A 24,582-nucleotide genomic window follows, 5' to 3' on the forward strand; every position below is an offset into this window, starting at 1 on the left:
TTCTTAAGAAATAACTTCTACTTGTCTAGGGCCACTGTATTTTTTTTTATTTTTATTTTTATTTTTTTTATTAAGGTATTATATGTGTACATATCTTACCATTGTCCCCCCACCCCACACCCATACAGGGCCACAGTATTATTTAAGGTACGAGGGACAATTGACAAATAGTTAAAACACACACACACACACACACACACACACACACACACACAGAGTAATAATTTAGGGACAATAGAGGTTTATTTCTACTCAGTAATAGAGGGATATGCCAGATTGATGAGTCACACTTCTCGATGTGGGATTTTGAGGACCCAGGTTCCTTCTTGCTGATAGCTTTGCTGTCTCTTAAGGCTTGTCCTAGTCCACATCCAGCTGGTGGTAGAAGGGGAGAATATGGAGGACACTTATTTATTTCTGAAAGGAAGTGGCACATAGAAGTTACACTTATATTTCATGTTTGACAACTAATCACATGTGTGAACCTGGCTGCCAGGAGAGAGGGGAGGGTGGACATTATAGAAAATGTAGCACTTGCCTCGGCAGCTGCTTTCTAGCCACAGTTCCGTTACTGTGGAAGGGGAGAGCTGATGTTGGGGAGCAACTGTCTCTGCCTCAGAAACTATTATGGAAAGGCAAGTCATAGACTGGAGAAGATAAAGTTAAAAACCATAGGAGATTCTGTTTTATGTCCATTTGATTGGCAAAATGTCTGCTAACACCAAGTCTTAGTTAGGGTATGGGACACAGGAAACACTGGAACTCTTAGGTGTTCACCGCTGTGCAGGAAGGAGACCTGTGAAGGGATGTGCAATAATGAAAAAGTGGAAACAGCCATAGTGCTCCTCAGTTAAAAGGAATAGAAATTACTGTTCATTAATATGATAGAATATTATCCAGCTGTTAAAATGTATGAACTAGATCTGTATATATCAACCTAGATACCTCAATACAGTATTGAATGAAAAATCCAGTTATACAGGAAACAGTCATTTATGTACATTTAAAAAAGGATAACATATATTGTTTCTGGATGTATATATGTTTAAAAATTTGAAAATAAGTGTAGAACTCTATATAGTATTTTTAGCATAATATGTGGTATTTTTTTTTCTTAGAGAAGAGAGAGAAGGGAGAAATGGAAGCATGGATCTTTAGCCATATCTCCTATGATTTATTTCACAAGATATCTAAAGCCAAATATACCAGGTTAATAGCTCTTTAACTTCTGTGCTGGTATGTAGCTTATTTATCACATTAAATTTTTTTTCCATGTGTAAAGTATTTAAAAATGGAACATTGAGAATTGAAATGTTTCAAAAAATTTAAAAGTTAGAGAGTGATGCACTATAAATTTCATATAAATTAAAATGAAAAAACAACATGAAAAGCACTTTTGACATTTCTTATCATTAGAAGCATCACATGAATGAAAGGCCAAGATGAAAAGACCGAGTTGAAAGTACATGATTTCATTTCTGATCTTATAATTGCATAGATAACCAGTCCTTTATTGTCTCAGTACCAAGGGTGGCTCAGGTGGCCTGACTCTTCTTGTCCTATAGAAAGTACTCTTATTTTTAAAAAGTGTTTTTATTGATTTCAGAGAGAAGGGAGTGGGAGGGTGAGATAGCATCGATGATGAAAAAGAATCATTGATTGACTGCCTCCTGAACAGCCCCTACTGGGGATCGAGCTTGAAATCCAGGCATGTGTCCTGAAAGTCAATGGAACTGTGACCTTCTGGTTCATGGGTCGATGCTCAACCACTGACCCACACGGCTGGGCAGATAAGTACTCTTAAGTGAGTACCAAAGTAATGGCAAAAATTAAATTGACAAAACCTCTTCTTTCTCAGTTGCTCAACTAATGAATAATGAATAAAAAAGGGATAAATGATATTTTAACTTTTTTAAAAGGTCAACTGAAGTTTTCCCGTTACATGTCCTTCTATCTTTTTCCCAGGTTACCTTTTTTAACTGACAAGGTTAGAGTCACTTTCACTCTTGCCATGTTTTGTTCCTGACTTTGAGTATGTTTTTCCTGGAATGGGTGCTTATTTTATTCACTATTTTATGAATGAAGAAAACTCCAGTTAGAGTAGTTTGCCTTTTATTTTGTTTTCCATTAATTTGACTTTCCATAACACATGGCTTAAGTGTTATGTAGGGCTGGGTTATGTAAAAAAGAGAGAGGATAAATTAAGGTAAAAACAGAAAAAAAATTAGAACGTAAAAATGGTAAAACATAAATCTGAAAGGTGGTTCTTTGAAAAAATATTAGCTAACTAATGAAGGGATGCAGGATAAAAATAGAGAAAGTACAAATGCACCAAATAAATGATAATGAAGAAAAACATAGATAACATAGGAAATATAAACACCCCTAAGAGACTATTTACTTAAGTAAAATTTTTACAGCCAGATAAAAATAAATAACTTCCTAGGAAATATTATTTTCTGCAACTGACACTGGAAAAGATAGAAAAACCTAAATGGAGAAATTTCTATAAACCAACCAGAAGAAATAAACTTGGGGGAATAAAGCCACCCTCCAATATATGTCAGAACCAGCTGGTTTCTCAAGGTAATTCCATGAAATACTTAAAGAAGAGATCATTCCAGTGGGATTTAGATGTTTTCAGAGCATATACAAAGATAGCTCTCATAGTTATAAAAATAATGAAATGATCGTAACATGGATATCAAGACTCAATAAAGATGGAACAAACTCCCCTCCCCTCCATTAATGTCAGCCTCAGTTATGACTATTGATGGAGAAATTCTAAATAAAATATTAGCCAATTGAATTCCACAGTATATTAAAAGAATAATTCATCATAACCAAGTTAGGTTCAGTTTGGGAGTACAACAATAGGTAGTATTTACAAATTTATTAATAGAATTTATCATATTAATTTGTCAAATAAAAATAATGCTTTCATGAAAAGCATTTCATGAAATTGAACATTCTTTTGAAAAATCTTGACAAATTAAAAATGTGTGAATACAGATTTCATATATATATACATATACATATACACACATATACACATACACATACACATACACATACACATACACATACACATACACATGCACATATACTAGAGGCCCAGTGCATGAAATTCGTGCATGGATAGGGTCCCTAGGCCTAGCCGGCTATCAGGGCTGATAGGGGCCTTCCTTCCCCCAGCTGCCGGCTGGGGCTCTCCTTCGTTCCACGCCACCCCCTGGTGGTCACCACATGTCATAGTGAGTTGTTGAACTCCCAGTCTCCCGGTCGAACTCTCGAGGGGACAATTTGCATATTAGTCTTTTATTATATAGGATATCAATGGAGAGCTAGAATTTAGCATATTAAAAGCAGGCACAAAACAAGGTTGCCTGCTCTCTATATTTTTATTACTTTTTTTTTTTTCCTGGAGTTACTGGCCAAAAGAGAGAGAATAGTGTATAATATTGGAAAGAAGGACATAGAATTAGCACAGTGGCCTTTACTGTGTTTGTTGTTTTTTAGTTTTAAATCTTCTTTTCTTTATTATTTCTTTTTTCTCTTGAGCCAAAGTTTTGTTTCATTTTTGTTTTCCTTTTGGAGAAAGATTAAATTGTTATCTTTAATGCAGGTCCCAAACATTAGAATACTTTTATTTTTTATTCCTATACAGCACAGTATGTGATTTCTAGCTCTTCTTGGCTGTCCTTGTGTCCCAGGGATCTTTTAGTACTCAGAATTCCCTCTTCTCCATGTTTTAAGTAAAAGAAGTAGATGGGTATGTGTGTGTGTGTGCACACATGCCAGTTCTCGATTGGGTACTTTTTAAATTACATAGCAGAGATTCAAACTGTTGGGCAGTTATTTTTAATACCCTTTTCTACTCATAATAGAAGACAGGAAAGAGAGTTTACAGCCTTGGTTTATTTATTATCATTTCGGTAACCAGGAGTGCGTTTTTCAGCTTCAGTGCCTCTACACGTCTTTGAGAGGTTGAAAATAAATGTTGCACTGGGACCAGTTAAGCCTTATTTATACTTCTGTTACTGAAGCCTCATTTAAAATAATTTTTACTGTATGTGTACTAAAGTTAGATTATTGGCACCAGATTTCCTTGTAAATATTAAACATTTATTTTTAAGATATGTGTAAATGAAGGTTATTATAGTTTTCCAGTAAGAATTGGTTACATATAGAACTGACTTTTATTTTAATGGACTTTTTCTGCTTACAAATGTAATTATAGAAAACAAACGCTTATGGACACATACTTTACACTATTTAATAGAGCATAAATATATATTCACTTTGAAATGTTCCTTTTTCTTAATAGTGTATTTTAAATATTTTAGCATGTCATTCTTTTTAGGGATCTTACTTTTGAATAATTGCTTTATTTTTTCATATGAAATTAATTTCAGAGTCTCCCCTTCTCTCCAGACTTTGTTACTCCTAACTCCTTCCTGTTCACAACTCCTTCCATTTTTGTTCTCTTCTTGTTCAGGGGAGAAAAATGAAGTACACTTTTTTTACATGGTTGAATCTTCAAAGGGACATGTTTAGTTAAAATAAATGAGATTTTGCCGATATGGCTATACATAATATTTAGTAATAGGTGCTGGTTTGCCTTATTGCTGATAAGCCACATCTTTGGTTATATATTTGTCTATTGGATTCCAAAATGTTACCACACACAAAAAAATTGCCAGACTATGTCAGAGTGAATTTTTTCTGGAGTTAAGAAGGGAAAATACAGAGAGTATAATCTAAAGCTCTGCCATGTTATTCAGTATGATAGCCACTAGCCACCTGTGGGTATTTATTTTTATTTTTTTATTTTTATTTTATTTATTTATTTTTTAAAATAAATCTTTATTGTTCAGATTATCACAGGTGTTCCTCTCCCTCCCCCCCATAGCTCCCCTCCACCTGATTCCCCACCCCACCCCATGCCCTTACCCCCGCCACTGTCTTCATCCATAGGTGTAAGATTTTTGTCCAAACTCTTCCCACACCCCTCAGACCCTCTTCCCCCTGAGAATTGTCTGTCCCCTCCCTTTCTATGTCCCTGATTCTATTATATTCACCAGTCCATTCTGTTCTTCAGATTTTTTATTCACTTGATTTTTAGATTCACTTGTTGGTAGGTATGTATTTGATTCTTTTTGTTGTTCATAATTTTTTACCTTTACCTTTTTTTTCTTCTTCCTCTTCTTAAAGAATACCCTTCAGCATTTCATGTAATCCTGGTTTGGTGGTGATGAACTCCTTTAGCTTTTTCTTGTCTGTGAAGCTCTTCATCTGACCTTCAATTCTGAATGATAGCTTTGCTGGGTAGAGTAATCTTGGTTGTAGGTTCTTGCTGTTCATCACTTTGAATATTTCTTGCCACTCCCGTCTAGCCTGCATAGTTTCTGTTGAGAAATCAGCTGACAGTAGTATGGGTACTCCCTTGTAGGTAACTAACTGTTTTTCTCTTGCTGCTTTCAAGATTATCTCTTTGTCTTTTGCCCTTGGCATTTTAATTATGATGTGTCTTGGTGTGGTCCTCTTTGGATTCCTCTTATTTGGGGTTCTGTGTGCTTCCTGAACTTGTAAGTCTATTTCTTTCACCAGGTGGGGGAAGTTTTCTGTCATTATTTCTTCAAATAGGTTTTCAGTATCTTGCTCTCTCTCTTCTTCTGGCACCCCAAAAATTCGGATGTTGGTACGCTTGAAGCCATCCCAGAGGCTCCTTACGCTATCTTCACACTTTTGGATTCTTCTTTCTTTCTGCCTCTCTGGTTGGGTGTTTTTTGGTTCCTCATATTCCAGATCTTTGGTTTGACTCTTTGGGTACAGTGATCTACAGTTGAGTTTCTGTATATTCTTTATTTCAGACAGTGTATGCATAATTTCTGACTGGTCCTTTTCCATTTTTTTGGTATTCTCATTAAGGTCCTTGAAGGTCTCTTCAAGTTTCTCAGCGGTTTTTAGAAGATTCTTGAGTAACCTTGAGTAACCTTATAAATGTGGTTTTGAACACTGTGTCGTCCATTAGTTTACTTTCCTCCATCTCTTCTATTCGTGACATACTTCGGTGTCTCCACATTTTGGCTGTCTCCCTGTGTTGATGGAGTGGCTTTGTGTGGTCAGTGACCTATAGGGGCCGGTAGCTCAGCTTCCCCAATCACCCTAGGTGATTGCTCTTGGTACACCCCTTTGTGGGCTGAGTGGAAAGTCTTGGTGTAGTTAAAAGCCTTGATTGCTGTTGGTATACTGGGAGGAATTGACCTCCAGGCCAATTGGCTCTGAGGACCTGATGTGTCTATAATGGAAGCACTGCTGTGCTGGAGACACGCTTGTGGTGCAGGGCTTGTTTGAGTGGGGCTTTGGTGCTCACTGAGTCCGCCTCCCGAGTGTGTCACTTATGGATGTGAGGAGTTGAAATCTGGTGCCTCACACTGACCACTAGGTGCATTGGCTTCTGGATCTCCAATGGGGTGCAGTTCAGCTGCTGTCTGAGGCCACCCTGCAGGAGCTACAGCTAGAACCGCGGCCCTCTCCTCCCTGCTTGGAGCTTGGAGGCCTTGGAGCTGTCTGTATTGGGTTGTAAGTTTACTAGTTTAAACTGCAATAGAGAAGGCCATTCATATGCAAAAGCCGCTGCTAGGAGCTTGGGTGTGTTTGTAGATTGTGTGGGGCGGAGTCTCAGGGCGTCACTAGGCTAGGATGTGTCAAACAGCAATGTCTGGCAGTGAGCTGCCTCCAACCGCATCCCGCAATCGCGTCCCCGCTGTCTCGCGCACCCCGGTGCAGCCAACAATTCTACCTCCATGCAGCTCTGCTAGTAGCCACCCTCACTCCGACCTGATGGCAGACAGCCCAGTCTCTCCCCAGAAACTGGATTTCAGAGAGATTGGGGGCTTGTCTCTCTTCAGATTGAAGAAAGCAACACCCGCCTCTAGCTGGGCTCCGCCGCCAGCTCGTAATGCGCGCGTGCTCCCCTGTACCTCAGTTTTTCAGCGTTTGTGTCCTGATTGCACCCGTCTCTTTCGGTCTAGTTGTAGAGGTTCCGCTCAGCCAGCTTTCCCGTGGTTCTGGGTGATAGACGTTCTGTCTTTTAGTTGTAGTTTTGGAAATTGTTGTGGAAGGCAGCAGCCCAGATGTTTATCTACGCCGCCATCTTGGATCCTCCCACCTGTGGGTATTTAGATCAATTAGAATTAAGTAAAAACTTGAGTGCTTCAGGTACACAATCCACAGTTCCTTCATGTGCTCAGTAACCACATGTGAATAGTCCAAATGCATATTGAGCAAGCAGATACAGAACGTTTTCAACATCACAGAAAGTTCTCTTAGGCAACTTTGGGGTGAAGTCTATATGTGTTACCTGTTTATTGTATTAAATTTTTAAAATCATTTTGGCTTTTTAATTTTCTTCTCTGGTATTATTAAAAAGCAGAATTTCTGTCAATATTTTTGGAAATAGTGAATAGTTCAAAATTATTTAGAGTAATTTTTACTTTCCTATCAGCATAATTTTTAAAATTATGTACTGAAGTAAAATATATAAGAACATAGGGTTCCCAGTTAGTAAATTCTAGAACATTTAAAAAATTCTTGATATAAAAAGTCCATATGTGGGAAAGGTAAGGGAAGGCTTGTGGATGCGAATCTAGAGAAGACAATGTAGAAAGAGAAACTGATAATTGTGTGTGTGTGTGTTTTATTTTTAATATATTTTATTGATTTTATTACAGAGAGGAAGAGAGAGGGATAGAGAGTTAGAAACATCGATGAGAGAGAAACATCGATTAGCTGCCTCTTGCACACCCCCTAAAGGGGATGTGCCCGCAACCAAGGTACATGCCCTTGACCGGAATCGAACCTGGGACCTTTCAGGCCACAGGCTCTATCCACTGAGCCAAACCGGTTTCGGCTAATTGTGTGTTTTTAATCACCACCTGAGGATATGTTTTTATTGATTTTAGAGAGAAGAAGGGAGAGAGAGAGAAAGAAACATCAAGGTGAGAGAGAAACATTGATTGGTTTCCCTGACCAGGAATCAAACCTTTTGGTGTATAGGACGACACTCCAACCAACTGGGCCACCTGCTAGGGCAATAGTTTACTGTTTTTAAAAGACACTCAGAAGCAGAAAATTAAGTGGAGAAATAATGTATTTATTAGGAGCAGGTAATTTTAGGTTATAATTATAGTATTAATGTAAATTAATCTAGAAAAATTAGGAACTACAGGAAACAAAAATATTAAGAGGGGAGGGGAGGAGAGGAACTGTCAATAATCCTATTGTCATTGAGAATGGCCAGACTATTTGTCACATATCTATCCAGCCTCTTTTCTTGCCCTTACAAACAGGTCATATTCATTCAGCTGTAAATGAGGTCAGTGGAAAACGTAGATGAGATGTGAGTCTGAGAGGCAGGCAAACAAGGGTGCTAAAGAGCTCTGACACTGAGCCAGATGGCCTAAGGTTTAAATCCCAGCTCTGCATTTACTGTTTGTGGGACCACAGCAACTTATTTCTCTCCTGTATACATACCTGTTTATCTATAAAACTAGAGGCCCAGTGCATGGATTCGTGCATGGGTGGGGTTCGGCCGGCCCTGCCTGTCGGGAGGAGGAGACAGCAGGAGGTTAGCCAGCGAGCCCGCTCCGATCAGGGCCGGGCCAGCTGGGGGGAGGGGCTGTGGGCCAAGGGCTGGCCAGCCCCACCCCTGAATGTGGCCAGGGGAGGGGCTGTGGGAGGTTGGCCAGCCAGCCCCACCCCCGATTGGTGTGGGGGGGCCAATCGGGGGTGGAGCTGGCTGGGGTGAGGGGTCGTGGGCCGATGAGGGTGGTGGGCGCTGATTGGGGGTGGGGCCGGCCATGGGGAGGGGCCATGGGTGGTTGGCTGGCCGGCCCTGCCCCCTATTGGGGTGGGAAAGGCCGATCAGGGGCGGGGCCAGCCGGGGGGTAAGGGCCACGGGGGTGTTGGCCAGCTGCCCCACCTTCGATCGGCGTGGGAGAGGCCTATCAGGGGTGTGCCGGCCAGGGGGAGGGGCTGTGGGAGGTTGGCCAGCTGGCTACACCCCACATCGGGCCGGTTCGCTGGCCGCAGTGGGTGTCATAGCAACCAGTCATTCTGGTCGTTACAGTGTTCCGGTCGCTGGCTTTTTATATACAGTACTAGAGGCCCGGTGCACGAAATTCATGCACAGAGGGGTGTTGTCCCTCAGTCCAGCCTGTACCCTATCCAATCTGGGACCCCATTTAAATGGGCACTCGGACATCCCTCTCACAATCCAGGACTGCTGGCTCCCAACTGCTTGCCTGCCTGCCTTCCTGATTGCCCCTAACCGCTTCTGCCTGCCTTCCTGATTGCCCCTAACCGCTTCTGCCTGCCAGCCTGATCACCCCCTAACCACTCTGCTGCCAGCCTGTTTGCCCCCAACTTCCCTCCTCTGCCAGCCTGGTCACCCCTAACTGCCCTCTCCTGCAGGGTTGATCACCTCCAACTGCCCTCCCTTGCAGGCCTGGTCCCTCTCAACTGCCCTCCCTTGCAGGCAGGGTGCCTCCCAACTGCCCTCTCCTGCTGGCCATCTTGTGGTGGCCATCTTGTGTCCACATGGGGGCAGCTATATTGTGTGTTGCAGTGATGATCAATCTGCATATTACTCTTTTATTAGATAGGATATAGACGGGATGATGGAGCTATCTACATTTCATGTTCTTGAGGGTTAAGGTATTCAGATATTGAACTCATTATAATAAGACTGTATTACTAATAATACTGATAACTATTAGTTAGGTAATACAGGCACATGGTAGCTAAGACGTATAAGCCTCTATATTTATTATTGCAGGAAAGCAGACATTTAAACACATAGTTGCGGTAAGTTGGAGGAGTTTATGAGAGGGTAAGGTCAGTGATAGTAAATGTTGTGGTAACCCAATTCTTGATAATTAGGGAAAATTGATTTAACTTTTAGAATGGTTGGTTTTAAATTATACTGTCAGCTTTTCAAATCAAATCTTACTTTTTATAAATCTGTGTTCTTGAAATTTTGTTTATTACTCAAATGTGATAAATGTTTAACAGTTCCAAGATATTAAGTAAAAATGTTGTCCTTATCATTCTGGTAGTATCATAAGTGTCAGACTTCTCTCCCTGATGCTTTGCATTATGTACTGGGCTGCCAAAATGATAATAAAATCCTCTCTTAGCAATAGCATCAGGGTATTCAAAATAAAATCTATCTTCCAGATTTTTTACAAAAAAGTTTGGTTAAGCTTTGAGTATGATTAAAGTGTATCACTTGATACTTACTAGAAACAGGAAAATGAGAGGTTCAACGATTTTTCATATTGTATAGTAGGGGGCAGTTTGGTCAACCATAAATAAGAGGCTAAACTAAGTTTTCAAGTATAAAATTTTAAGTGCACCTCTGTAAGAGCTGAAATAGATTAAACAAGTGCCAATTGTTTTGTGTTTGTCAAAGCATCTTTCATTTCTAAACTATAACTACTAAAATTTTAAAGAAATTCATCTTATAATGCTTTACAATATTTTTCCCTTTGTGTTTCTTGAGTAATGATGATGGAAAGTTAGGTTCCAAATTATTTTTTATTTATTAATATAACTTGACTTGTTTTCCATATGGAAAATTATTTAAGCTAACTAGTTATAAGAAATGTCCCTAATTGTGAGAAATCCCATTGTTTCTTAGAAATTTGAATTTTGAGGGTGAAGTTGGCAATTTGGAAAAAAAAAAACACAATAAGTAAAAGGAACAGTGTGTCTGGAGTGCCACACAGGTCCATCAGTGCCCGCTGCCATATTCCTGATGCTTAGTGCATACCAGCCGTCAGGATGTAGCTGCCAGATTACCGCTTTCCTTTAATCATAATTTATGTTTTTAACAGGAATATGAACTACAACCAATGCTTGAAACATTGAAGCAATATGTTTAAGAAATTAAAGGTTTTAGTTAGCTACTGTTTGTTGGGGGCAAAAACAAAACAAAAACAAAAAAACCCAAAGGTGTAGTTTCTGTGTGGGTTCTATTTGATGACGATTTTATTTTCTGTTTGACTTCATATTATAAACCCTGGACCGTAGTAATAGATGCGTTATGTACACATATTTGTCATCTATAGAACCATTAATTTCTTTGTTTAGAATGTTCAATGATCAGTTTCTATTTGCAATGATAAAAATAGTTAAATATCTCAGATGTTTGCTAGCAGTTGAACTTACATTCATTTGCTTTTCTTCCAGATTTATGAAAAACTACACTACTATGAGAGGCAGAATCCTGCGCCCATCCTCCACAGCGCAGCAGCCTTGGCGGATGATGTAAGTGTGCCCTTCTGAGATCCCTGGGGCAGGTCTGCCACCAGCCTGGCCGCAGCAGAACTTACCCTAGTGCAGACAGATGCCCGCGATGCTATGAGTGAAAACCAGGGAAGTTGCAAATGTTTCCAATCGTCCTGTCATCACAGAGCTTATGCTGATATTATGCTTATTTTCACTCTCCTGTTTTAAAAATGTTGCATGTAGATACCCTCTTGTTCTGCCTTGGTAACTACGTAATATAAATTTTAGGCTGTAATTCTCTGGGGGAGAGAGAAGCTGTCGGCTATTAGTGTACGCAGAAAGTCACAGACAAGAGGAATGCTTTGGAGAAATAAAGACAAATGAGATAGCTCTTTTGCTGACAGTACTAAAAAATGACAGATACTAGTATAGGAATGAGGCATAAGAAATACATAAAAAGACAGGATTGTTTTTAAAATGGATTATAAAGCATAGTAATGATTTATGGGTATTAGACCTTTCCAAATTACCTTCATAACCAAAAGATAAATTTTAGAAGCAGCTGGCATTGATGGAGTAGTTAATTTCCTGTAGCTATAATTTTATTTTCAATCTGGGGTAAGGAACTAACTTGCTGTTTCTTACTGTTAACTTTCGGACTTGGATGAATTGAGAGCACACCTGGGTAAACTGTAAGGGACACTAAGCCAGATGAGAAATACGTTTAGTGTGAAGGCTGGTTTTGGTGATCTGCTGCAGCTAATTTTTTGCTTTTTAAGTTTTTACTTTGTTATGTTAAAACCAATTATAATTCAGTTCAGTAAAATATCAGAGCCATAACTATAATTTAAAAAATGGCCATCTTCAGATGTTGATTTTCTTTTATGTATTTTATATTTCTAATTTATAAAATAAAGCATGTAATAAATCTCTAAGTTGTGGGTTATTTGTTTAGTTCCCAAACATTTTTCCTTCCATTTTGAATCTATAGAAATTACAAATTACAAGGATATTTCAGTATACATGTTTTATAAGGAAGTTTGCCTTTGCATTATAGAACCAAAACATTTAAAGGGAAGATGAATAAAAGTGTAGATAGAGTTCTACAGAAAGCTGCATTTGCCACTTAAGAAAGTAAAATTTAAAAAATTTTACTTTTGAAGGTTTGGAGAAATATTTGTTTGTAAATCAATGTAATTGAGGCCCAATCATATTATGATAATTTGCTTATAAAAAAATAGAGACTAATATATAAATATGGTATAATAGTAATTCATCAGAGCAATGTATTGAAATGTTAAAAAATATTGTTATATATTAAGTGACCAAAGAGTGCAAAGAGCCCTTTGCAACTTTTTGTAAGCTAATTCTATAAAAATGTTACCTTAAAAAGTAAAAACCACTTTTTGAAATGTAATAAATGAATATACCAATTTTATTGGATTTTATTTTGTGTGTGTAATTTATATTTCATCCTTCTTTTAGAGAAAAGTCCTTTTCCAGAGATAAAAACAGGACAAATTTTATGCAATGTTTTAAGAAAGGTTTTTAAATTAAAATATATGTACATAGTTTTAATTTTGTATTGCATATTTCATAATTTTAATCTTTTTTCTATTTGAATCTTGCTTTTCTTCTTATGAAAGTTATATGATCCTTCCTATAGCCTAATATTGAATAGAAATGTTGATAGGAAGATCTTAGTTAAGAATATGAGGCAGGTTCAAAGCTCTAATCCTTGCTTTAACTAGAACCAGCAAATGGGAATTGTTGATTATTGTAATAGAGTATAGTCAGTGTTTTTGGCACTGGAGTAGTTGTCAACCTATTATAAGTCATTTTATGATTAACCTGGTTTATATTTAACAGACTCCATAGTCTGTGTAGGTAAACATAATAAAAGTTTTGGACCTTTGCCTTATGAGAGGCATTCTAGTTCTTTTTACCCAGATCTAAACAGCAAGCTACTATGGGTTTTTGGAAACCCTGTGGGTTTCACCACCTCATTCAGAGCTTCCCCCCACCTCCCCCCACCACCTCCCGCTTCTTTCTATTTTCTTTCTTTTTTTTTTTTTCTTTAATAGTGTCAAAGTTTAATCCAGTACTTTTTACAAGTAGTCCTTTGTCTGCATGCAAAAGGCCATTTTGGTAGATGAAGTGCTGTGGTTTGCCCTCATTGCAATAAATCAGAAGGTGATCTGGCTGATGTGATTCCTTGGGCTGCGCTTAGCCAAAGGCCTGGGCTGGGATCTGGGCTAGCAAGGGTCTAAAAAGAAAAGCAATGATTGATATACTGTTTTATTTCATGCTGACTTTTCCTTAATCTCCGGACAGTCCACAAGATAGATCTGTAGCAGGCACACATGGAACTACATGATGCTCTTATTAAATGTTCTTATGTCAATGTGATCTCTCTTGCAGCTGGCTGAAGAGCTGCAGAACAAGCCATTAAATAGTGAGATCAGAGAGCTGTTGAAACTACTGTCAAAACCCAATGTGAAGGTGAGGACATGCAATGAATATCTTCCAAAAGGTCACTTCAGATGAATTTTGCCTTGAGCTTCAATTTTCAAGTAAATTTATTTTCAATAAGTGCATAGTATTTTAATAGCCTAAATCTTATTAAGGAAAAAGAGGTGAGCTTTTAATGATAATGTTGTGACAAATTATAAAATACTTTAATTGGGAAGCTCTGAAGGTGGCTTCAAGGTTATTTTCCTTTTAAATGAAGTTATGAGTACAGAATACAGAACCTATTAGTGATTTGGTTTATGTTCATTTTACTAGTTAATGATATTGCAATATATTTTACAATTATATCTTTTCCTGGATCAGTTTAACATTCCTCTTCTTCCTCCTCCCCCCCCCCCTTTGTCCACCTATATCCTATCCTACCAATTCATGTTTAATATATCCTACTATTTTACAAAGTAGAGCAGCTTTCAGTGTAAATACAACTATAATATTGGTAATATTTTAATTCTTCTTGCCATTTTTCTCCCATGCTTTCACTTATTTTCCCTCTAACAGTGATTAGTTAACATAAGGCATTTTGAAAATTTCCTATTAATTCTATTGTCCTAAATGCACTAAATCCCCAAAGCGCTATACACTCACTAGATTTGACTCTACTGCAATTGTATCCTACCTAATAATAGACAAATATGCAAATTGACCATACCTCCGACATGCCCACAAGCCACGCCCACAATCCAATCAGAGCGAGCATGCAAATTAAGCCAAACCAAGATGGCTACAGCCACAGAGAGCAAGGTTTCCTAGGTAACAGAGGAAGCCAAGCTTTCCGCCTGACCTTGCCAGGCCTAAGCCTCCACGTAAGCTACAAAGTTTCAATTATAGAAAGTAAACAAATTCAAACAAATGGCAGCAAAATGGAGCTTGAGAGAGCAGGCCAGGGTTGCCACCGGCAACAGGGGAAGCAAAGCTTTCCGCACACCCTGGCCGGGCTCACCCGCTTAAGGCTACAAAGTTTCAATTATAACCCCAACAGAAATGGCTGCTGGCCTTGGAGGGAGCCCCAGGCTTGGCTCCGCTCCAGGCTACAAAGTTTCAATTGTAGAAGGAAAATAAATTCCAGATACCAGGGCCTCCACTTGGGTTGCCAGGGGGCGTGGCTGGCCTGCAAACCACCACAGGCCCCTCGCTCAGGCCGCCCCACGCCCCAAGGGAACCCCCACCTGATCCGGGACACCCTTCAGGGCAAACCAGCTGGCCCCCACCCCTGTACCAGGCCTCTATCTTATCTAATAAAAGAGTAATGTGCAGATTGATCATCACTGCAACACACAATATAGCTGCCCCCATGTGGTCAAAGATCCTACCCCCATGTGGACACAAGATGGCCATCAGGAGAGGGCAGTTGGGAGGCACCCGGCCTTCAAGGGAGGGCAGTTGAGAAGGAACAGGCCTGCAAGGGAGAGAAGTTGCAGGCCTTCTTCTCACCTGATCAACCCTGCAGGAGAGGGCAGTTAGGGGTGACCAGGCCGGCAGAGGGGGGAAGTTGGAGGCAAACAGGCTGGCAGCAGAGTGGTTAGGGGGTGATCAGGCTGGCAGGCAGAAGCGGTTAGGGGCAATCAGGAAGGCAGGCAGGCAAGCAGTTGGGAGCCAGCAGTCCTGGATTGTGAGAGGGATGTCCGACTGCCCGTTTAGGCCTGATCCTGGTGGATCAGGCCTAAACGGGCAGTCGGACATCCCTTGAGGAGTCCCATATTGGAGAGGTTACAGGCTGGGCTGAGGGACAACCCCCCTCCGTGCACGAATTTCATGCATCGGGCCTCTAGTATAAAATATTGTTCATGAGTCAAAATTACATATGGGTTGCATAATATCCTATCTAATAAAATTGCAAAGATGGCGGTACCCACAGCCAATAAGGAGGGAATATGCTAATTGACTGCTCCACCCTCAAATATGGCGCCACCACAGCCAATAAGGAGGGAATATGCTAATTGCCTGTCACGCCCTCAAAGATGGCGGCACCCAGTCCCCTCAGCCCTGCTGGGGCGGCTCTGCATGCCTGCCTCCAGAGTCCCCCAGTCCCTTCAGCCCCCCAGCTGCCCAGGGCCAGCCCGAGTTGCAGGCAAGCCTCAGATGTAGGCTGGCCAGCTGCCCACAGCCACCTACAGCCGCCCAGGTAATGAGGGCTTGGCCGAGGCTTGTGCTGCCGGCAGTGGCAGCAGCAGAGGTGTGATGGGGCGTCACCTTCCCCTGATCGCTGGGTTGCCTCCCGCCCCTGAGGGCTCCTGGACTGTGAGAGGGGGCAGGCCAAGCTGAGGGACCCCCCTCCAGTGCATGAATTTTCATGCACTGGGCCTCTAGTATGTAATATAAATGATTAGTTATGATGATTTCTGATAAACATATATAGACTGTTGAATGAAAATATCTTCCTTAATAAAAAAAAACACAGTTTCTACCTTCCTTGAAAAATCTCCATTGGAATTGTGCTATATGTGTCTTAAATGGATATTCAAAAAAAGAAAGGTAGAGGAGTGTCAAGATGATGGTATAGCTAAACGCTATACTCATCTCCTCCATCAAAATTACAACTAAAATACAGAACAACCATTATTCAGAACTGCCTGAAATCAGGTTGAATGGAAGTCCTACAACTAGAGAATTAAAGAAGAAGCCACATTGAGACTGGTAGGAGGAGCAGAGGCATGGAATGGGCTAGTCTGACACCCATGTGTAGTGTTTTTTAATCGGGCAGGATATCAGGGCTACAGAGGCCTCCTGTGAGGAGCAAGTGGTCCCAGCCCCACTCCAGACCCCTCAGCCTAGGGTTCCAGTGCTAGAAAGAGAAGTCCCGGTAACTTTGGGCTGTAAAAACCAACAGGGATTGTGGCTGGGTGACATGGAGGCTAATGGAGACCCAGGCAGTTCCTCTTAAAGGGTCCACACACAGACTTACTAGGAGGTACTCACTGTGAGCTCCAGTGCTGGGGCAGCAGCTTGAAAGGACCCAGCAACATATGGAGAGGAACTAAATTGTCTGGCATCTGAGCAAGAGCTGGGGGGCAGCTTTCTCCCGGACAAAAGTACTGGTAGAGGTCATTGTTCTTTATCTGGGACCTCCCTGCCACAGAGCCAGCAGGCAGGTGCTGCCATATCTGAGTCTCAGTCAACCTGGCCCACACTGTTTGCCCCACCCTGGTGATTCCCTGAGACCCCCACCCTACCAACTATGCCAGTACCAGGCTGTTTTCATTACATTGGCTTTGTAATATAACCTGATATCCGGTATTCTGATCTCTCCAACTTTGTTCTTTCTCAAGATTGTTGTGGCTATTCAGGGTCATTTTAGGTTCCATATAAATATTTGGAGTATTTGTTCTAGATCTATGAAATATGTTGTTGGTATTTCAACAGGGATTGCATTCAATCTACAGATTGCTTTGGGTAGTTTGAACATTTTAATGATGTTAATTCTTCCAATCTATGAATATGGTATATGCTTCCACTTGTTTGTATTTTCCTCTTTCTTTTTTCAAAGTCCTACAGTTTCTGAGTACAGATATTTTTACATCCTTGGTTAAGTTTATTCCTAGGTGTCTTAATTATTTTGTTGAAATGGTAAATGGGATTGTTTTTAGTTTCTCTTTCTAAGGGTTCATTATTGCTGTATAAAAATGCCATCAATTTCTGAATGTTAATTTTGTATCCTGCTACTTTGCCAAATTTATTTATTAAATCTAGTAGTCTTTAGTTGAGTCTTTAGGGTTTTCTATGTACAATATCATGTTGTTTGTGAATAATGACAGTTTTACTTCCTCCTTTCCAATTTGGATGCCTTTTTTTTTTTCTGGTCTTATCACTGTGGCTAGGACTTCCAGTACTATGTTGAATAAGAGTGGTAAAAGCAGACATCCCTGTCTTATTCCTGATATTAAAGGAAATATTTATTATGTTGAGATATGATCCCTCTATTCTCACTTTGCTGAGAGTTTTTATCATAAATGGGTGCTGGATTTTGTTGAATGCTTTTTCTGTGTCTATTGATATGATCGTGTGATTTTTAAAAATATGTTTTTATTGATTTTCAGAGAGAGGGGAGAGGAGTGGGAGAGAGAGATAGAAACATCGATGAGAGAGAAACATTGATCTGCTGCCTCTTGCACGTCCCCCACTGGGGATTGAGCCCACAACCCGGGTATGTGCCCTGACCAGGAATTGAACTGGCGACCTCTTGGGTGCATGGGTGGATGCTCAACCACTGAGCCATATCAGCCAGGCAAGATTGTGTGATTTTTATCCTTCATTTTGTTTATATGATGTATCATGTTTCTTGATTGCAAATATGGAACCATCCTTGCTTCCCCAGAATAAATCCTACTTGGTCATGGTGTATGATCTTTTTAATGTATTGCTGGATCCAGTTTGCTAATATTTTTTTGTTGAGGATATTAGCATTTTTGTTCATCAGGGATATTTGCTTGTAATGTTCTTTCTTGTTGTGTCTTTATATGGTTTTGGAATTAAGATAATGCTGGCCTCATAAAAAGAGTTTTCAGTTCTTATCTCCTCTTGAATTTTTAGAATAATTTGAGGAAGATTGCTGTTAATTTTTCTTTGAATGTTTGATAAAATTTACCTGTGAAACCATCAGTCCAGGGCATTTTTGTTTCCTGGGAAATTTTTTATTACTGCTTCAATTTCATTAGTTGTAATTGACATATCAGGTTTTCTGATTCTGCCTGACTGCTTTGGAAGATGGTTTATTTTCTAGGAATTTGTCCATTTTGCCCAGGTTGTTCAGTTTGTTCACATTTAGATGTTCAAAGTATTTTCTTATAATCCCTTATATTTCTGTGATGTCAGTTGTTACTTCACCTCTTTCATTTCTGATTTTATTTATTTGGGTCTTCTCTCTTTGTTTCTTGATAAGTTGGGAAAAGGTTCATCAATCTTGCTTATCTTTTCCAATAACCAGCTCTTGGTTTCATTGATGTGTTGTATTGTTTTTATTTTTTTAATTTATGTCGTTTATTTCTGTTCCAATGTTTATTGTTCGCTTCCTTCTACTTTCTCTGGGCTTTTCTTGTTCTCTATTATTCTTTTAATTTAGGTTTAGCCTGTTTATTTGAGACTTATCTTGTTATTTGGGGTAGGCCTGTAATGCTATGAATTTCCCTTGTAGGACTGCTTTTGCTGTGTTCTATGGATTTTGGGTTCTTCTATGTTCATTTTCATTATGTGTTTCCAGGAAATTTTTTATTTGTTCCTTGATGTCATTGGTAACCTATCCATTTTACAATAACATGCTATTTAGCCTCCATGTGTTGGATTTTTTTTATTGTAGTTGATTTATAGTATCATGCCATTGAGATCTGAGATGATGCTTGATATGACTTCAACTTTCTTTAATTTGTTAAGACTTATTTTGTGTCCTTACATGTGGTCTGTTTTTAAGAATGATCAATGTTCACTTGAGTAGAATATCTATTCTGCTGCTTTGGAATGAAATGTTCTGTAAATATCAATTAAATCCATCTGATCTAGTGTGTAATTTAAGGTCACTGATTCCTTGTTGATTTTTTGTCTGTCTGGAAGATCTATCCAGTGCTATCAGTAGGGTGTTAAAGTCCCCTACCATGACTGTATTGCTATGGATCTCTTTCTTAAAGTCTTCTAAGAGTGTTTTATATATTTAGGTTCTCCTATGTTGGGTGCATATATGTTTGCATGGGTTATATTTTCTTTTTGGATTGATCCCTTTAGTATTATGTAGTGACCTTTATTGTCTCTTGTTATCATCTTTGTTTTGAAGTCTACTTTGTCAGATATGAGTATTGCTACCTCAGCTATTTTTATTTCCATTTTCATGGAAAATTTTTTTCCATCTCTTCACTGTCACCTATTGTGAGTCTTTTGTTCCATGGTGGGTCTCTTGTAGACAGCAGTTATATATGAGTCATGTTTTCTTTTCCATTCTGCTACTCTATGTTTTTTTATTGGAGCATTTAGTCCATTTACATTTAAAGTTATTATTGATAGGTACTGATTTATGGCCATTTTTTTCTTTATACCTATGTTCCTCTCTCAATTTTTCCTTCATAAAGCAGTCCCTTTAACATTTCTTGCAATGCTGCTTTGGTGGCAATAAACTCCTCTAGCCTTTTTTGTCTGGGAAGCTCTTTATTTCACTATTTATTTTGAATTATAGCCTGGCTGGATAGAGTAGTCTTGGTTTTAGATCCTTGCTTTTCATTACCTTGAAAACTTAATGGCAGTCTCTTCTGTTCTATAGTGTTTCTGTTAAGAAATCAGCTGACAGCCTTATGTGAGCTCCTTTGTAGGTAACTAGTTGCTTTTCTCTTGTTGCTTTTAAGTTTCTCTATCTTTAATTTTTGGCATTTAAATTATGATATATTTTGATATGAGTCTTATTGCATTCTTCTTGCTTGGGACTCTGTGCTTCCTGAACTTGTGTGACTTTTCCCTTCACCAGGATATGGAAATTTTTGTCATTATTTCTTCAAACAGGTTCTCTATTCCTTGCTTACTTTCTTCTCCTTTTGGCACTACTATGATGTGAATGTTGTTATGTTTCTTGTAGTCCCTGTTTTCTTAAATGTTTCTTCTGCTTCTTAATAATTTTTTTTCTTTTTGGTTCTCTGACTGACTGATTTTTTTCCTACCCTGTCTTGTAATTTGCTGATTTGATCCCCAGCTTTTTCTAATTTGCTTTTTATTTTTTCCAGTGTATTCTTTATTTCTGCTATGTTATTCTTCATTTTTGACTGGTTGTTTTTCATAATTTCTGTGTTATTTTTCATGCTGTTGAGCATCCTTATAATCATTACTCTGAACTTTATGTTTGATAAATTGCTTATCTTTACTTTATTTAGCTCTTCTTCTAAAGGATTCTCTTTTTCTTTCATTTGAGCCTTCTTTGTCTCCCCATTTTGGCTCCCTCTTAATGCTTGTTTCTATTTATTGCTATGTCTCCCAGTTCTGGTGGGCTGGTCTTCTGCAGTGGGACACCATAGTGTAGTCCTCTTGGTATTCTGAGATGGCTGGGTGCTCTAGTAATGTCCCTTGTGTGGATTATGGGGGCCCCTCCTATTATAATTTGATCCTGATTTCTGTTGTCCCTTCTGTGGGTGTGCTTGATCCTCAGGGTGGGTGCCTATGAGGCTCAACCCCAACCACCTTGTGTCAGCTGTTATACAGGTTCTGACATAATAAGACAAGACAAAAAAGGACAAAACTGAAAACAACACACACACACACAATAAAAACTAATCATAAGAACCAAAACACCACCACCAACAAGAAAACATAAGAAAAAAGGAGGAAAGGGATATAGAAAGGAATACTATAATACAATAGACCAAAAGAATTAAAGCAGAAAGAAGGAAATGAAAGGAGAATGTGAAAGTAAAGAAGGTGGAGGAAAGAAAGGAAAAAAATAAGTATAGAAGTGAAGAAGAGAAAAATATGTATATGTGAAATAATAATAATTTCAAAAGGCAATAATACTGAATAATGTGGACTAGGAAGGAAAAAAAGAAAAGGAAATAAAAATTTAAAAAGCAAAAGAAAAGAAAAAATAAATGGAGAAAATGAAAGAGAGAAATAGGGGATATGAGAGAAAAAAACGAAGCAGAAACAAAATAGAATCTAAAAAAATTGAGATTATATTCAAAGTAATAATATAAAATTAAAAAGAAAAACAGAACAAAAAGTGGAGTTTGGCTCTGCAGATTTTGCTGCCTACTGTGCATTCACCCTTTAGATCTACTGTTTGTGAGCCTTGTGGGTTTTGCTCAGTAGTTGACCTACCCATTGGTGTGTCAGTCACAGGCCTCCAGGTAGGTTCTCTGGTGCAATCAATGTCAGTCACTATCCCTTCCTGTTTTTTGTTTGTTTGTTTGTTTGTGTGTTTGTTTTTGTATCCTGCTACATTGCCAAATTCATGTATTAAATCTAGTAGGTTTTTTTGGTGGAGTATTTAGGATTTTCTATGTGCAATATCATGTCATCTGCAAATAATGAAAGTTTCACTTCCTCTTTTCCAATTTGGATGCCTTTTATTATTTTTTCTTGTCTGATCATGGTGGCTAGCACTTCCAGTACTATGTTGAATATGAGTGGTGAAAGCAGACATCCCTGTCTTGTTCCTGTTTTTAGGGGAAATGATTTTAGTTTTTTCCCATTGAATATGATGTTCGCTGTAGGTTTGTCATACATGGCCTTTATTATGTTGAGGTATGATCCCTCTATGCCCACTTTGCTGAGAGATTTTATAAAAAATGGGTGTTAGATTTTGTCCAATGCTTTTTCTGCATCTACTAGAGGCCCGGTGCACGAAATTCGTGCAGGGGGGGTGTCCCTCAGCCCAGCCTGTACCCTCTCCAATCTGGGACCCCTTGAGGGATGTCTGACTGCCCGTTTAGGCCCTAAATGGGCAGTCGGACATCCCCTTCACAATCCAGGACTGCTGGCTCCTAACTGCTCGCCTGTCTGCCTTCCTGATTGCCCCTAACTGCTTCTGCCTGCCAACCTGATCACACCCTAACCACTCCCCTGCCAGCCTGATTGATGCCTAACTGCTCCCCTGCCAGCCTGTTTGCCCCTAACTGCCCTCCCCTGCAGTCCTGGTCACCCCTAACTGCCCTCCCCTGCAGGCCATGTCCCCCCAAATGCTCTCCCCTGCAGACCTGGGTCCCCACAACTGCGCTTCCCTGCAGGCCCGATCACCCCCAACCTCCCTCCTCTGCCAGCCTGATCACCCCTAACTGCCCTCCCCTGCAGGCTTGATCGCCCCCAACTTCCCTTCCTTGCAGGCCTGGTCCCTCCCAATGCCCTCCCCTGCTGGCCTGATCACCCACAACTTCCCTCCCTGTACCTCTCAACTGCCCTCCCCTGCTGGCCATCTTGTGGTGGCCATCTTGAGTCCACATGGGGGCAGGATCTTTGACCACATGGGGGCAGCCATCTTGTGTGTTGGAGTGATGGTCAATCTGCATATTACTCTTTTATTAGATAGGATAGAGGCCTGGTGCATGGGTGGGGGCCAGCTGGTTTGCCCTGAAGGGTGTCCTGGATCAGGGTGGGGGTTCCCTTGGGGCGTGAGGCAGCCTGGGTGAGGGGCCTGTGGTGGTTTTCAGGCTGGCCACGCCCCCCGGTGACCCAAGCGGAGACCCTGGTATCTGGGGTTTATTTATCTTCTATAATTGAAACTTTGTAGCCTGGAGTGGAGCCAAGCCTCCTGCTTGCTCCATGGCGGCCACCATTTCTGTTGGAATTTATTTATCTTCTATAATTGAAACTTTGTACCCTTGAGTGAAGGCCTGGGCCTGCCAGGGTGTGTGGAAAGCTTGGGTTCCTCCATCGCCAGGGAAACCCAAACCTCCCTCCTGCTCACTCTGTGGCCGCAGCCATCTTGGTTGGGGTTAATATGCATACTTGCTCTGATTGGCTGATGGGCGTGGCTGGTGGGTTAGCAGAGTGATGGTTAATTTGCATATTACTCTTTTATTAGATAGGATTGGTATGATCATGTAATTTATGTCTTTTCAATTTGCTTATGTGATGTATCACCATTTATCGATTTGGGAATATTGTACCAGCCTTGCATCCCTGGAATAAATCCCACATGATCATGGTGTATGATCTTTTTAATATATTGCTGGATCTGATTTTGTAATATTTTATTGAGAATTTTAGCATCTATATTCATCAGGGATATTGGCCTGTAATTCTCTTTCTTTGTGGTGTCTTTATCTGGTTTTGGAATTAGGATGAGGCTGTCCTCATAAAAAGAGCTTGGATTAAAAATCCTTCCTCTTGGATTTTTTGGAATAGCTTGAGGAGTATAGGTGTTAGTTCTTTGAATGTTTGGTAAAATTCCCCTGTAAAGCCATCCGGACCAGGCGTTTGTTTGCTGGGAGTTTTTAAATTACTGCTTCTATTTCCTCAGTTGTTATTGGCCTATTCGGGTTTTCTGATTCAGGTGTGGGAGATTGTATTTTTCTAGTTATTTGTCCATTTCATACACATTGTCCAGTTTGTTTGCTTATAGTTGTTCGCCTTCCTGGCTTTTGGCCACCAGTCTGATACGTGGCAGGTCAGAGCCCCGAACAGTCTGGTATGTGGGTCCTCTGAAGTCCAGAGACTGGGTTTCCATCGGGACTCTCCCCTTGAAAGTCTTTGCTCTGAGTTGCTTTCCCTTCCCCCATGAATCTTCATTCTATGGGGGTATCCGGGGCTTGGCTGGGATAATTTAAGCAGACTCCTGTTGGGGTAGTACTTGTAATCTGTAGGAGTGGGGGTGAGCACTTCCTCTTTTTCCTAGGGCTGTGCTGGCTGGGAAGCTCAGATCTGCTTCCTGTAATGCTGCTGAAAGTCCCACCTTCCACCCCTACTTCCAGAACAGAAACCCATCCAGGAGACACTGTTGCAACACCTCAGATCCACCTGGCTCCCTGATACTCCCCTGCCTCTCAGAGTAGGAGGGGATAAAAAACAAAAACAACAACACAAAAAAAACAAAAACAAAATAAAAAACAGATACAAAAATCAGCCCCTCTTGGCCCCTCAATACTTCTGCGCAGCTAGTCAGCTATAAGCAGGACTTCTGCTCAGGCAGCAACTGTCCTGGTGTCCTTGTCCCCTACGCTATCAGACTGAGTGAGCATATGGGCACAGATTTCCAGTCCATGCCATTTTCCCTTGGCTGGGTTAACTGCAGAGTTGGAAGACCAGCAGATTTGCACGTTGTGAGCAGGATGCCATCAGTGCACCTGAGATAGAAGTGAA

The 24,582-nt window shown here is 40.1% G+C and overlaps 1 protein-coding gene across 1 annotated transcript in view; it reads left to right on the forward strand.

Annotated features, from left to right (window-relative positions):
• The window catches only part of MPP7 (MAGUK p55 scaffold protein 7), a 345,710-nt gene that overhangs the window by 197,470 nt on the left and 123,658 nt on the right, over window positions 1-24,582 (forward strand). The window contains exons 6-7 of the mRNA XM_054716587.1: window positions 11,257-11,334; window positions 13,717-13,797. Of these exons, the coding sequence (XP_054572562.1) occupies window positions 11,257-11,334; window positions 13,717-13,797 (159 nt within the window). The remainder of the gene's footprint in view (window positions 1-11,256; window positions 11,335-13,716; window positions 13,798-24,582) is intronic.

This window comes from Eptesicus fuscus, chromosome 5 (genome assembly GCF_027574615.1).
Source record: "Eptesicus fuscus isolate TK198812 chromosome 5, DD_ASM_mEF_20220401, whole genome shotgun sequence".
NCBI classification, from domain to species: Eukaryota; Metazoa; Chordata; class Mammalia; order Chiroptera; family Vespertilionidae; genus Eptesicus; species Eptesicus fuscus.